Below are 15,878 nucleotides of genomic sequence, written 5' to 3'. Positions count from 1 at the left end.
ACCGGTGCCATATTCCAGTATTCAGGTATTTGATCTAGTTCAGTAGTTAAAAAGCTGAAAGGTGTTCTGACAGTCTGGACAGTGCTTATCATAGTACTGTAGTATTACGGTACCCTCTACTGATAGTCTACAGCTCATTTTAGTGCAAAAAGTAGTATTTGAGAGGTTTGAAAATATATATCATATTGAATGATTACCGGTACCTTAACGGGTAATATCTGAATATTGTAACGTTAACAGGCGAGTACCACAGGCTTTTGAAAGAGATGAGATTGGAGAGGAGAAGCTATTTTGAGACCTACCTCCGCATGTCAGTCGAAGACTTTCAAATTTTAATAACTTTAGTTGGGCCTGTTATAAGTAAACAAGCTACAGCATTCAGGAAGCCGATACCACCAGAAGAGAGAATTGCAGTAACATTGAGGTACATTAGCTGATAAGTTAGCAAAAGTGGTTCATTATATCACTTTGTGAAACCAAAAATATGGATGAGCTATTCAGAAGTTTATGTCTATGATATAACAGGTTAAGAAACACTTATTCAGATAGCAAATACAAACATTTGTATATCCAGGGATAAACATCACAGTAATCAGCTTGTATCTGATAATAATGTGCACTCGTGTTTGCCATTGGCCGCATATAAAAATATGTTTCCATTTTATGATAGACTATTATTTATAAATTCATTCACACATGAGCATATTTTGTTATTTATTATTACATAATGTGTCAATTGCTTTACTTTATCTTTCATTTTTTCAGATTCTTAGCTACTGGCGATAGCTATAGAACTATAGCTAACAGCTATCGTCTTGGCATATCAACTGTGAGCAACATTGTCTCAGAAACATGTTCTGCAATATGGGATGCATTGAGAGGGGATTTCCTCAAATGCCCATCAAGTTGTTCCGAATGGACTGAGGTTGCCGATGTTTTTCACAAAAAATGGCAATTTCCAAACTGTTTGGGCGCTATTGATGGAAAGCATGTTGTTGTTAAATGTCCTAGCAATGCTGGATCGTTGTATTACAATTACAAAAAAACGCATAGCATTGTGCTCCTGGCTATCGTTGATGCATGGTAAATATTAAACCTGATTTTGTATCACACTAATTTGTATTCATAGGTAAACAATTTTTGTAACTTACCACTTGTGGTTGCTTTCTATGAATGGCTAAATAAATTAGAAACCAATTATTTCCCAATATTATGTGGATTATACATGGGCATTTATTCCAAACAGTGCCATCAAGAATTCAATGAAATTCATATTTTTCAGTTATAAATTTCTTGCGGTGGACATTGGCGCCTATGGCAGAGCAAGCGATGGGGGAATATTTGCGAACTCATGTTTTGGCCGTCGCCTGCAGAATGGAACCTTGAGTCTACCCTCACCAAGGTGGGTTATTTAAGCTAGTAGTCCACCTAGACTTGAAAATGACTGCTGATGTTTTTTTCTATAACGAAACAGGCTATGATTTTTCCTTACACCTAAGTAATAAAGGCTTATTATTTTAACAACTTAGTAATAACCCATAAAAATGAAGCATGTTTATGCAGAAAAACCTCCTACCTAAACCTCATTTTGTATTTCTGGCTAAATAGGGCAAATTTATTTTCAGGCCATTGCCAGTAACGGATGGACCTACTGTTCCGTTCGTATTCATTGGGGATGAAGCCTTTCCCTTGAAAGAAAATCTGATGAGACCATTTCCTGGCAATGGTCTCTCGCAGGAGAAAAGAATCTTTAATTATCGCCTATCGCGGGCAAGAAGAATGGTAGAGAGCACATTTGGCATCTTAGCTAATCAGTGGAGAGTCTATCACAGACCAATACCATTGAAGCCCAGCAATATCGACTCTGTCATAAAGGCAACATGCTGCCTACACAATTTTTTGAGAAGAGATGTTGCTGGGGCTGCACCAGTTGACGATAATATTACAGTGTCCACTCAACTGCTGCATGACATACCCGGGAGTGGTGGCCGTGCAACACAGAGCGCACAATCTGTTCGCAACACCTTTGCCAACTACTTTGCAGGGGAAGGTGCTGTGCCCTGGCAATGGCACCATTGCTGATCTTTTAACAATTTTATAGATGATTACTGAACTGCAGAGGTATTACAAATCTGATATGCTAGTATATTTGGTACTCCCTAAGGATGTGAACCAAGATGGACACCTGAACCTGGTATGTTTACCAGGTTAGGTTTAGGCCATAATTTATTCCAATTTTCCTTATTTTAGTTCGGGGACTAGACAAGCGACTCCCTTAGTATTTGTACCTGAAAATTTTGCCTAAACCTAACCTGGTAGACATACTAAGTTCGGTGTCTGCCATCTTCGTTCACATACTTCAGGATTACCATATAATCAATAATTGAAAACAATGTGTTCCAAGTAAATTATATTTCCCCAAATTCGATGTTGTACAGAAGCTCGTGAATTTTAATTTTCGCAAGTTGCAAACGTTGTACTGGTAGCCTGCGTAGAGTATCTACGAGGCTCAATGCAAATTTTTCAGCATCATCACTCTCTGTATGTAAATAAAGGTATGATTATTAGATTGGAAATCATTTGTGTGACACAAATATGCCTCATGGAAAGGTTTTAGAATTAAATACCTTTGTTGACAAGACTCATGATAGTTTCGTCAAGATCAGTCGCTTTTGTAAGTGCATCTTTATCAGATGCTGATGTAGTGCAACTGGTGTTCATATTAGGTAAGTTGTCAGCTTCACCACTCATTTGGACATTATTTCCATCTTGGAGCACCACAAGAGTGACATCCTCGTCAATATTTGAAGACGTTCTTTGGAAAAGAGTAAGTTACATGGTCATAGTTTGGGGTTCCGAGATCTGGAGTAGTCAGTCAGTCATTTGCGACCGTTGATACTGTGGGGTAGGGATTAGAAATATTATTGCGTTTGTTACGAAAGCAAATAATACTTACGTTCGAAAGTCGACGTGCTCGTCTAGGAACTTTAGCACCTCCATGAACTTCCATGCTCTATATCCCCCTGCTGCTGCCCCACTCCTCGTAGCCTCTGATTCCCTTCTTTTCTCTTTCCTATACCTATCCTTTGTAGATCTCCATCTGGTCTTACAATCTGTCACTGAAAAGCAATTAACTTTGAAGTTTATTCTGTTATCTTGCATTTACTTAATTTCTTCCTAATTGGTTTTAGATGCAATATAGTAACAGATAACTATTCTAGGCTCATACTCATTTTCTTACCACTTCTTCCCAACGCCTCTGCGACCTCTTCCCACGCCTTTCCCTTTTTAATTGTATCCCTGTAGGCTGCTTCTTTTACAGCGTAAAGACACTTCCTTTCTCTGACCTCAACTATGAGATGTTCTACTGTTCTAAGTCCATACCTGCCATACCGATATCTAATCAATCTGTATAAAAATCATTGTACATTTTTCATTGTTTTGAAAATAATAACTATCATTGATATACAACGGCATTATACAATCGCCAAAACGTCTCAAATTTATATCCAAACAACAGCTGTCTTACCTACTCTGCTCTTAAACACAATGCCTATCAAGTTCCTGATCCAAAATACGGGCACCCGGAATATGACCTTTTGACATGCGTCAACGCAACGCAGTGTGAACAAGTTCAGCGCATTGCGTTGCATCTGCGTCAAAATATAACGCAACGCACTGCGTTGGTGTGAATGGGCCCTAATACAATTTTATTTTGATCTTTCATCTACCTACAACAATGAACAAAAAATAAGCAACATAGACTAAGGTGACGAGAAGATTATGAAAATAGGCAAAACATGGGGGAAGGTTCATAACAAATGTTGTATTCAGCACTTGTGCCCATTCCCCCATACTCAGACAGATTTATATATAATTCTATAATGTATATCATTCGCCATTATCATTACCATTATCATTCGCTTGAAACCATTCGGCGCGCGTTTCATGAAGACGATATACTTTTTGCACTGTTTTCCGATTGTAAACATTTCCTCCTGTTCCTATAAGCCTTTTTGGCGTCGGGTTTCCTCATTTTAAATTGATTTAAATGTGTTGGTCAATTTCAAATCGCTTTCACTCTTTTTTGTGCTTGTAATATTTTTGTTGCTGCGTTGACTGGTGCGTACTTGTTTTTATTCAAGCTTTTTTCCAAGTTTTGCTCGTTTTCCAGGTATTTCTGCATTTCGTTATGTTTGGTTATTTTAGTGCATTTTTTTGATTTAATTCATTGTATGTCAAAAGACCGAAATGTATTTAAAACAAATAACTGTCTAATTATTTACTTTCCTTCTCCGGAATTAATATAAATCTGAAAAAATGATTGACATCTACAAAATTCATCTTTCAAGTTTAAAATCTAGTGCCACCTTGTGACAAGGGAGGGTCTGTATTCCAAATAATTCTATTTAGGCCGCGAGCCGAGGCCCTGAAAAACGCCTAGAAAGTGAGTTTCGTAGCGCACATCAGGTAACTACCTGAAAATGATTTTAAAATGTTCCTTAAAAATTTAGTAACAAATATTGCCTTGTTCCCACTTCCAAAAGTTGCACGTTTTACGGAAAAGACGCTTTTACTACAAGAAATATGTGCTACGATCTGTCCTATATTCTCTACATTTTCGGCATGGAACAATGACTTCTGCATGACGTAACAATTGAATTAAACCAGCTGTTAGCGAGCGGATGAATATTAGTTATTACTGCTCGACCTTGCGCTGTGTTGGGCAGGCTTTCCATAGCCCTGTTTAGTTATTATTAGTTAAGTTATGCTAAGACGTTGTTGAAAAATGTATAAGTAAGTTATTAAACACTTGTAGATCCTTACCACGGATATGGGCCGTGAGACGAAGCCATGAAAACGCCCAGAAAATGAGTTTCGTAGCGCACATCTGGTACCGTAACTAAATAAATTCTTCAGTTTTGTGTGAAAACGAACATAATGAACGCATTACAGCTTGTTCCACAATCCTAGTGCGAAATTGAATATAAGAGGTTCCCGGAAATTCAATAACCATAAGTTCACAACACATACATAAAAACTATGCAATTCGAGAGCCCTACAGCACACTAACACAAATGTATTCCTGTAATGTTTTGCCTGACCAAAATCGGACTTCCTCAGTCAATCATAATTTATTAGGTAGATTACGAAAAATATGGCAAACATGTAACCAACAACAAAAAATACTTTAATTGTGTGACAGGAGTTGGGAGTGAGCTCGAAAGCAGCGACACCAACAACGCTGATTCACATTTGCGAATAAATTTTATGTAATAACCACAAGCAGTTTACAACAAGAACAGCATAAAAAGCTACATCCATTTTATAGAAGCTATCAAACGTATTTATTTTTAAGCAATGAAGTCACAAATTAACATCGTGAGCACGAAAACACAAATAAATCAGTTATTTCTCACTTAGAAATTTACAGCAAAAGTCAAGAAAATTAAATGAATGTACAATATGTACATAAAATAGTGAACAGAAATATTACAATTTACAATTAATCTTTTTTTAGTTTATGTGGTTATGTATTTGAACGAAGGCAATAATATTTCTAGAAACAGGACTACGACACTACGACACATCTAATTCACTTTCTTCTGAATTGTTTTCGAAATCCACTATCTCAAAAATCGACTTTTCCTCTATAAGTGTACTGTGATTTTTGCAGTCAATACAAAAACAAAAATCTGTGCAATTTAAGTTGATTTTGGCACACTTTCATAAATTATTTTGACTATTTTTCTTACACTTGCAGTTTGCCAACTCAAGAACTGATTTGAGGGCCACATGCTTCTTCAGTGAATCATTGTTGGGTGGAGAGTATAATCCTTATGTTTGACAGTGTTAAATAGACGTGCCCTGGTATCATTTACATTCTTCATATCCTCTTCAAATTCCTCAGCTTTATTTATTAATGCCTCGTTAACCTCAAAAGATCTTCATAGTCGAGGGAAAAAAATGAATTGAAAATCTCAATGAAGTCTCCAACATGAATTTGATGGGCAGTTCCAATTGCAGAAAAGTGCTAAAGTATTTCAATATGAATAGCCCATCTAAGCTGTTTGCAACTATTATGATTCTCATATACCTTTAAGCTTCAAGACTTCTTGTTTAATCCATTTTATAGCACTGATAGCAGCAGGGATCAGAGCCTGCGTTAGGTCGGATTGGTGGAACATTGCCGTTTTCTTTTGTAGTACAGTATCTAAAATGAGGAAGAAAATAATATTTGGAGCAGCATGAGTTTAAAAATACCCCTAAACACTAACTAATACCTTGAATACATAATGCATTTTATCTGATGTACTAAATGAGCGTATATATGCTCATTGCATGTACTACAGTCCAGCAGTGTTTGCATACCATTACTAGACTATATCTACAATAAATTTTGATATATCACAGTCTGAAATGTCCTATGACAGTATGAGTATAGACTATATTTTAAAACATCAACTGTTTGTCTACAACTTGATTTCTCACCTCTCAATCGTTTCCAATGCTACCTTTCTTTCCACTCCGGCATAACTTATCATTGCTTCCCAGGTTCTTGTCGACTCTATGAATTTAGATTTAGACCAACCGACATTAGTGAAATTGAATAATTTCTTCTCTTTCACACAATCGTGCATTACAGAAACAGCCATTCATTTATATTTCCAAATATGCTGTGGCCTATATAGTAGTATAAGTCTGCTGAATAGTCAAGAAGAGTCATTAAATTAATCATAAACATTTCATGCAAGCCAGAAAATATCGTTGTTTGTGACATATTATTCTAGGTCTAGCCTTCCTTGGAGTTACCGCTCCGTACCTATTTAACAACGTCTTATGAGCTAGTGCTCAACTAATATTGCTATTTATGGTAAGGATATACAAGTGTTTAATATCTTACCCATACTTTTCAACACCTCCTTAGAATAACTGAACTAATATTACCGGTAACTGAAAAAAACTATGGAAAGCCAGGAAAGGCTACTCAACGCAAAAGCGAGCAGTTGTAGTACATCTGATATTCATCCGACCACTGGGGATCCACCTACAGCTGACTAACTTGACTGTTACGTCGTGCAGAAGTCTGCGTTCATTGGCCCATGATACCGGAAAAGCAGAGAAAATAGGACAGATGGTAACACATATTTATTGTAGTAAAAGCGTCTTTTCTGTAAAACGTGCAACTTTTGGAAGTGGGAACAAGGCAATATTTGTTACTAAATTTCTAAGGAACATTTTAAAATCATTTGCAGGTAGTTACCTGATGTGCGCTACGAAACTGAAAGATAAATGTCCTCGGCTCGCGGCCTAATTGGAATTACGATTAGTTCGCAAAGTTGAGTGTTTTTACTAAAATTTTGGCGATAAATCCGTATCACAACCGTTTTTCAGTGCTACATCTCGAAATTTGTATCTAATTAATTTACCTCATGCGGAAATTACCAATTAGTCAACGTCGATCATTCAATTATAAGGCGGTTTAGAGGAAGAAAACCGCGAAAAGTGGCGGAACAAAGTTATGGCGGAATACAACTCACGGAACGAATCACCTTCCATGGATGATGATGTCGGACATCGGGAAGGTATATTTTTATTCAATAACAATAAAAGTATAGTCTATTCTAATAACGCATGAATATAGAAAATAGTGGAATGGAAAACTTTCATAGTCTACTGTATAGTCTAACCATACTTCAGTAACTACAATCTGACAATGCTGTTTTGTGTTTACTGATTTTTATATAGACTAGAGGTACCGGTATAAATTATTAAAACGCGCATCAAAAGTGTTATACATTTAAGTTAAAAGCAAATTAAATTGAAGGTTTGAATCATGATTGGTTTGTAGGTTTAAAATGAAGTACAGAAGTAGGGGTATGATGCAAGTTTGAATCGAATTTGTGCTTGGAAGAACAGAACATTGTTTCTCAGACACAGCAACAAAATATTACATAAATATAGCAGGAATAAGTGATTTATATTTTAGGTCAGGTGTTGTTAGGCAAACAGTATGATGCCAATGTACCGTATAGTACTGGTGGGCGCTATTCATTTATAGTTAGTTATAAGTCATTCTGCAGTTCTGTCATTTATAGATCCACTTTCAGACTTTGCAAAGAATAATATTGACAGAATCTTTGACTTACAATTCTTCCATTGTATCTATCTATGTCAAGTAATGAGAACTTACATTTATTTCAAAAAAGGCTGGAGAATTAATAAAATAGGTTTATTTTATAGAAATTGTCATTTGTTCATGAAAAACTAGCTCATGTTACAATTTTGTTGTAAAGTATATTCAGAATATTTTGAAATAGAATCAACTTTGTTAGAAATATGACCTTGATAATACTATTCTACAACTCATTCTTTGGTGAAATTCCATTAAAAAGCACTGTTTGGGTGTAACTAGATTTTTAAAAATAGAATACTCTCAGATTTCCAATTGGGAATGGAATGCCTTACTAAACCGAATCAGCAAACGTATGAACCCCTTTATCGATATTTTTATGACTGATGTCAACTCATTGAAAAATTAATATTCTCGTCAATTTTGTTCTGATGTGTCATATCTTATTGTTATTAAACAAAGGTTATTACTCCTTAATTTGCTCATTATTGAATACATCTTCCATGAGGCACAAATGCATATTTTTTTCTAGACAAGTTACAGAATATTCTCCGATGCTGAATTGCTTGCCTCTTTTAGCTCGTGTTTAAAATAATCTGGACCTGATTCGAAATTGCCCACTAGACTTAAGCAGGCCTCTATAGATACCCAAGTTTTGCACTACTTTATTTATTTTTCGATTTTGGTTTTGTCACATCTTTGAATTTTGATTGGTATTTACTTGATTTTCAAGATCTCACACTTTTTGGAACTTGCATTCACCTAGCTATTTTCCTATGTAAGTGATTTTACAAGCCCCAGTCACATCAACTAATATTTACTTACGAATATGTATACAAAAGACAGTTATTTATTGGCCATATCATGCTTGCAACTATTATATTTATCCGGACATCCCATGTATAGTTTGTCATCAATTGATGACTAAGATTGTTCAGTAAGTGGGTGAGAGGAAGCTGCTTATTTGAATTCATTTTTTATTGCTATTTCTATAGAAGGTCATGCAAGGTAGTGCCTACATATTGTTAGTATAGGATTTATGATCATAGCTCTTGACAGATAATTGGTTATTTAGCCGTGTACTTATTGAAACATTTTATTGTATCATAACAAGTGGTTTCAGACTGGATAATCTTTTCAAACTCTAATGAATTTGTTCATAATCATCTGATTCATAGATGAAATAGATGGGTTAAATGTAAAAACTTATTTCAGTGCTCAGCGGTGATTTCACTGATCTTAGTTCGGGTTAGGAACTGATTTCTATGAGAATGTCTTTATGAGATTAATCGTATACGAAAACGGCACCACAATTTAGTGTGGGAGATTTGGTGATTGAGATCACGTTTAACAAGTGTCAAGTGAGATCATATAACAAAGTCGCACCCTCATTTCTGTCATTGTGAGCATAAAAAAAAAAAAATTTCCAAAGACTCTCACAAAAATTTTCATTTGAATTATAAAGATTTATTGCGATTCAAATTTTTTTGAATAATGGAAAAATAAAATTTGAAATTAATGTGATGGGATCCTAAAAGCCTGAGACTTACAAAATAAATGCAGAAGATGCACTAAATAGTGAACATAACTCATTTTGCATATGCAATAGTCGCAATAATGTTCCAGTATTCAATATTTTTAAAAAATAACCCTTTTGAATAATTGTGGTTCTACAAATTCATAGCATTCTTCACTTTATACAGTTTGAATAGAACAGTCATCATCATCAACAATCATCACATTCACAGGAAAGTTTAATAAAACCACGAGGAACGCATTACCTGATCAGTCATTTTGTTACTGTGCTAATGCTCAGTGATTCATTACTGGGAAGTAATCTATCGCAACCATATTGAGTAAACCATTGTAAACCATCAATGTATAGTTCATTGCAGGTGACATAATATTTAAATCTGCAAACATTTTGATGGTTTGTGCTTACATGGTACACATTGATAGTTTGAATTTATTAATTGTTGCTGGTTAGTGTGTGTACTTGTGTTCAATATATCAGCTTGTTTAGCTCAGTTTGATATTATATAGAAATAGAGATGTAAATAATTGATGGCTGTGTACTGCATTTCAAATTCCATGTCCATTGTCCGTTTTATGTGCATTGAGGTTGTTAATTTTAGCTCAATATTTTTTTGGGAGTATATTAGCTGATGGACAGTCAATACATGCAGTTCTAAATTCTGCTAATTAATTTACTGGGTTTTGGAATTTTTAGGATTCACATTAGTATAAGGAAAGGGGACACCCATATCAATGTTAGGTAAAGTGAACCTTAACTGCAGGGAAGTTACAGTTGTAGTTTGGGAAGTAGAAATTATATAAACCACCTTGCAACGGTGCAACCACCTACAATAGAGTTTCATGTTAAGTCATGAAAGTCTGGTTGAACAAAATGAATTTTTTTTGATTGCTACTCCAGTGTTCATATGAGTTTCATTACAGTGTTTGTCTTTGCCTTGTTATACTTCCACTTCCAATTTAGTATTTATTCTAATGGCAAGATATATAAATCCGCTGAATTTGCATTGTGAAGTTGTTGGTCTTGTCGTTACATTTCCTTTGATAATGTTCTACTTTAGTTTTATTTTTTCTCAAAATAAATATTTACCATCTCTGACAAGCTTCAGCCTCTTGAAACTGTATTTGATCTTTTCACTTGAACTCTTCTCATTATTTGTATTGCTCTCGTCAGTCTTGAGTGAACAGGTATCCTCAACTTCCAACTGAGCGAGTTCTTACTTGAGTGCCTTACTTTTGAGTCAATTTTCAATTTTTTCCATCTATTGCTCTTCTCACTGTTCCAACATTTCCGCTTTCATTGTTTGTCACAACAGCAGTTCAGAGGTATGGCGCGTTGTGCTAATAGTTAGGAATATGCTAGCCATCGCACCTCTGATTATCCTGCGCGGGTTCGCAGGTTCGAAATCTTGTGGGAGATAATTTTGTGTGAGGGGATGGGTATACGGTGTCGTAGGGTGATTCCTCCACCATCAATTCCATGCATCTTAAATAAATAATGACTGGCTAGCTAACTAATCCCTTACCTGATACCCAACATGGAGTGGTTACGTGACGAGATGCCACAGTACGCCATTTGATTAAGTTGTCTTATCAGCTTTCCTTTCCCCTGAATAAGTATAAAAAATCCTATCCTACGTAGAGTTTACCACGTCCACACCTTAGAACTGGAATAACAAATTTTCATTATTATGCTTCACTTTATTATTCTTTCATCAAATACCTCTTTATAACAACTGTAGTTCTGGTCAAAACAAAAACAGTTATGATTTTAATAATTCTATCTAATGTCCAGCAAGAATTGTTATTTTTCCATCAGATGAATTTCTTATGAAAACAAAAACCAGTTTAACCAACTATAATTTAATTAGTGACTATTTTTACAAACTAATAAATAAGCTCACTCACCACTTATAACAGAAACCGAAGTGCCGGAACACTCGCACCACACATGAGCCTGCTTGAGCACTCTTGACAAGAATAGATTCTGCTTAGTTTAAAGTACATTTTGTAATAGTTTCAAACGTCAATATTTAAATCTGGATAATTTGATGTAAACTATGGTAAGCAAGGGAAAGTTGTACAAGACAGTTTGTCGTTCAATATTTTTATTTCTCAAATAGGTTTGTTTTGACAGGTATATTAGCCATGACATATTTTTAAAGTTGACCAAAGACAATTTAATTAAGGACTACCGATAAAAAAGAGCTAGATAAACAATTTTGTTTTGTGGCAAACTAGTGCAAGAAGCTCATTCCAGGTTTGAAACCCAGTGGGGGATATTTTTGTGCAAAATGATCGCTGGATGGTTGGCCGTGTAGCGCATCGTGCTAGCGTTAGGAATACGCTTGCTCTGATTATCTTGCGTGGGTTCGAATGTCTGGTTTACGCAACCACTGGTCGGTTACAGCATCCTCCACTTCTTACACCATCTAGTCCATGCTTCTGAAACAATCAACTGGCTTACTAATCCCATACCCGACATGGTCTGGTGATCGAACAAGAGGCTGTGGTTCGCCATGTGATTAAGTCCTCATTATCAGCTTTCCTCTTTCACAGAATAAATATGTAAATCCTATCTTTACCATCACAGAGTAGTTAGTGACCTCTCTTTGATTGCCTTTATTGCCAAAGCTCATTTATATACAAGAATTAACTGGTTTATACTATTATCATACGTGCCCTGATCGGCTAACCAGATGATAAGCCATGGTTTACCATATGATTACACCATCCTGTCGGTTTTCCTCCTCCCTTGGGATAAATCCTATTCTCAGGAATTTTTGTACAGAAACACATCAGAAGCAGTAGAATAGAAATATTTTGAAAATGCGTTTATGAGTTTATGTAGTTGAATAGTTGGCCCAGCACAGAAAGTGATATCATTTTCCTCACCTCTGATGTCTGATCCATGGTTTTCAGTATCAAACATATTTTCCGTCCTCCTATTCAATTATTAATGGATCTACATTAAAATGAAATTCCATTACTGGTAGTTTTAATTGAGTGACGTGAGAGAACACAACTAAACCCAGTTTTACAACGTTTGTGTAAACTGAAAATATAGTTGAGTGGTTTGTGCTTTTGTACTAAATCCTGACGAGCTTGTTGTGTATTTACCAACTGACCAGTGTTGAAATGGTTGAATGGTTTATAGAGATTTTTGACACAAAAGGATTAATCTGTACTGGTAGTGAGTGAAAGGCTTGATACTACCATAATTTAATTCTGTAGTTAGGAAGGCAGGTACCCATTCACATGTCAATATATAGGATAGGTTCAGAATGCTATCAGTTTTGGTAATCAGAGAAAAAATTTGGATTGCTTGTTTCTAATTACGGTAATATTGTATAATAGGAAAGATGGCCGCATTTTCTGTTTTCTTTGTGTTTGTATTGTTATCTTAGTAAAAAGGTTTGAGCAATACATATAGTCCATTGACTACAAGGCTCTGCTGACTTAGATCCATGAAATCACAGTTGTATGCATAATATTTCAGTTTGTCAAAGTCCAAACAATTTATTACACTTTCTGGTGAAGTAGAACATTTTGGCAGAATAATTGACTGTACATAACAGTATTAATTAAGCTCAAATTTTACGTCTGATGCTGCAATATGGTAGGACTATACTGGGAGTGTGCAACATTTCTTGTTAGTAGGTCATATTATAATCAACTTCAGCCATCCAGCTGAGCCACACAAAAAAATTAATTTTCTATATACACAATGAATTTTATTAATAAAGTCAGCGGGCAAAGCGGTGAAATTAATAATGCAGCTGGACTAGAGGAATATTTCATTGGAACATATATCTATTTACATAGTATTAACAAGCATTTTTTATTTTGTTTTTCATTATAAGACGTTTTATTAGCAATGTGGTCAATGTGTCTCAAGTTCAGAGTCATGTTTCAAATTTCATTTTTATCTATATTTTTTTTAGAAACATGATATTCTTATTGTTATCTTGTCTGACATTTTATTAGCTGACGAAACTTCAAGTAACGCCACAGATAAAAGTGATCAACAACAGAGTGAAGCTATGATGACTACGAAGAAAAATAAAGATAAAGCTCAAAGCAACTGGAGTAAAATATTTCGACCTTGGAGATGGAAGAGAAAGAAGAAGAGTGAGAAGTTTAAAAACACCGCAACGAGTAGGTTTTTTAATATTTACTTGAAAATTCATCTTTTGAATCTTTTTTGAGGAAATTTACTCAAAGCTAGGTCACGCGCGTACTCACTCAGAAATAAATGAGATTTGATTTCTGAGTGAAGTTCAGAACTTTTTTTGATGAGATTTACTCAAAGCTAGTTCTTGCATGTACATGAAGAGAATTTGGTATTTTGAACAGTTTTATTTGAGAAATTATTTTATCTAAGTACCAATCGAGTCTCTCAATATGATAAAAAAGGATTTCTTTTCATTTCTAAAAACTGTAAAAACTAAATCGACCATATTTTGCGGCTTGTGTTTGTCGATGGCAAAAACCCTTTGTCAGTGTGGATATTGATAACCGCAGTGAAATGCGGAATGCTTTCGATCATGCAAATTAATCTAATTTAGTCCACTGAAGCGTCCTAAAAATATTCATATGCATTATTGAGTCACATTTGTATGAGTATTACATTGGAAAATACGTAAAGGCTGTTTGTTTTATTGTGCTATTTGAGATTTCCATGCAATGACTACATTATGACGTATATGCAATATAATATTCAAATATGTAACTCTATTGAGGCCCTGTCTATGCCTATTGGCGTTAAAAAAAGAACATTTTCAGTTATAAAATGCATTTTTTTTTATAACCTTTTTTCTTTTTAGATTTGGAACGTAAAATTTCAGTTCGAAGTGCCAGAGAAGATTTGATAAAGCGTGGAGTATTAGTGGAACCCAATCATCAATCTGGTATATTCTATATTATATAATGTTATTGTTAGATTAGCAACACTATATCTCTCTTCAATATTTTGTAAAGCATAGCTTATGTTCGGCTGTTTTGTTTTTTCACAATTTAACTGGTATTGTTCATAATAAGAAGGTTATTTTTTGTAGAATATTTTTCTGTGATTATTTTGGTTGTTTGATATTTTATTGTATTTTAATTTTAGATAATGTTATTCCTGAAGACAGTGAAGATCACTTGCATAAAAATGCACCAAGTGGAGACCAATATACAATTGTAATGCGAAACCATACCGCCACAGACGAGGATAATCATCCTCATTTTGTAATTCCAAACAACATTCCAGAAGAAAATGAAGCATCTCATCATGAAGAAGGTATGTAGAAATGAATTGATTTTTTTTGATTGTTAATTTTTTTTTTTAGAAATTTGCTCAAATTTGCAAGGTCATGTCACATGATCAGAAATAAAGGAGATAATCTCTGAGCGAAGTTACAGTCGACCGCTAATAATCGATTAAAGCAAAACTAGTAGTAGGAAAATTTAAATTAAATCTATCAGGTATGGTAAATAGAGCCTGCAGGCCCTTATGAACGTTGACAAACTTTCTTTAACCTACTCTAACACGGTCATTTATGCTGCTTGAGTGTGAAAAGTTCTCAGTTGTGATATTTTCCTCTCTCAGCAAGGCTCCTTTCAAACATTCACTGAGAGGAGTAAGTTAGGTTTTTTTTTGAATAGTTGGACGTCTTTCCTTGCTCAATAACCACGAATGGATTTGAAAATAAGATTTATAATTGTGATCATATTAGCCGCGCCAACCATATGAATTATTTTGTTACAATTTCTTGAATAATCAAAGCTTCATTGTCTACGAATCTATGCAATCTGCGTGATTCGCAGCCAACTAAATTCACGTATCCCAAGAATGCTTCCTAGTTTTTGATACATATCAAAAAGTCAAATCATGCATAATTAATGCATTTAAAGTTTTTATTCAATCTATGAATGCTACTGGTTTTCTGACTTTTGATGTCTTTTCTCTTATATTAATAACATCAAAATGTTTAAGGAATGCCATTCGACGAGTTTAACTAACGACTCTCACTTCCATTTCCAGAATAAATCATCAAATATATAACTGTTGAGCACTCTGTATGATTCAAAATATATTTGATATTGCATATTAGAAAATATTGTTTCATGAATAGTAATAGTAGATTATCCTGCTTTGTCCATTCCTAGTTATCTGTCAATAAATAACTTATAAAGTGGGAATTAGAAATTCCATATTAGAAGTAGC

The 15,878-nt window shown here is 34.8% G+C and overlaps 2 protein-coding genes and 1 long non-coding RNA gene across 3 annotated transcripts in view; 1 reads left to right on the top strand and 2 right to left on the bottom strand.

The window, feature by feature from the left end:
* Window positions 1–2,408: 2,408 nt before the first annotated feature.
* LOC120332032 (uncharacterized) lies at window positions 2,409–4,186 on the bottom strand. Its single transcript, XM_078109442.1, has 5 exons — window positions 4,131–4,186; window positions 3,242–3,408; window positions 2,957–3,119; window positions 2,628–2,815; window positions 2,409–2,539 (listed from the first exon to the last, which is right to left on the bottom strand). The coding sequence occupies exons 1-5, from the start codon at window positions 4,184–4,186 to the stop codon at window positions 2,409–2,411; spliced, it is 705 nt and encodes a 234-aa protein (XP_077965568.1).
* Window positions 4,187–5,923: 1,737 nt separating this feature from the next.
* On the bottom strand, window positions 5,924–6,728 carry LOC144432384 (uncharacterized). The gene is made up of 2 exons (XR_013480573.1): window positions 6,493–6,728; window positions 5,924–6,214 (listed from the first exon to the last, which is right to left on the bottom strand). It is a non-coding gene; the product is annotated as an uncharacterized LOC144432384 (long non-coding RNA).
* A 596-nt stretch (window positions 6,729–7,324) lies between these two features.
* Window positions 7,325–15,878, top strand: part of LOC120333721 (uncharacterized) — a 38,951-nt gene continuing 30,397 nt past the window's right edge. Inside the window, exons 1-4 of the mRNA XM_039401056.2 lie at window positions 7,325–7,586; window positions 13,655–13,825; window positions 14,494–14,577; window positions 14,781–14,951. Coding sequence (XP_039256990.2) covers window positions 7,523–7,586; window positions 13,655–13,825; window positions 14,494–14,577; window positions 14,781–14,951 — 490 coding nt within the window. The 5' untranslated portion in view covers window positions 7,325–7,522. The remainder of the gene's footprint in view (window positions 7,587–13,654; window positions 13,826–14,493; window positions 14,578–14,780; window positions 14,952–15,878) is intronic.

This window comes from Styela clava, chromosome 15, assembly GCF_964204865.1.
Source record: "Styela clava chromosome 15, kaStyClav1.hap1.2, whole genome shotgun sequence".
Taxonomy (NCBI): Eukaryota; Metazoa; Chordata; class Ascidiacea; order Stolidobranchia; family Styelidae; genus Styela; species Styela clava.
Note: the sequence above shows the minus strand (reverse complement) of the source record. Positions and strands in the feature narration are given on the sequence as shown.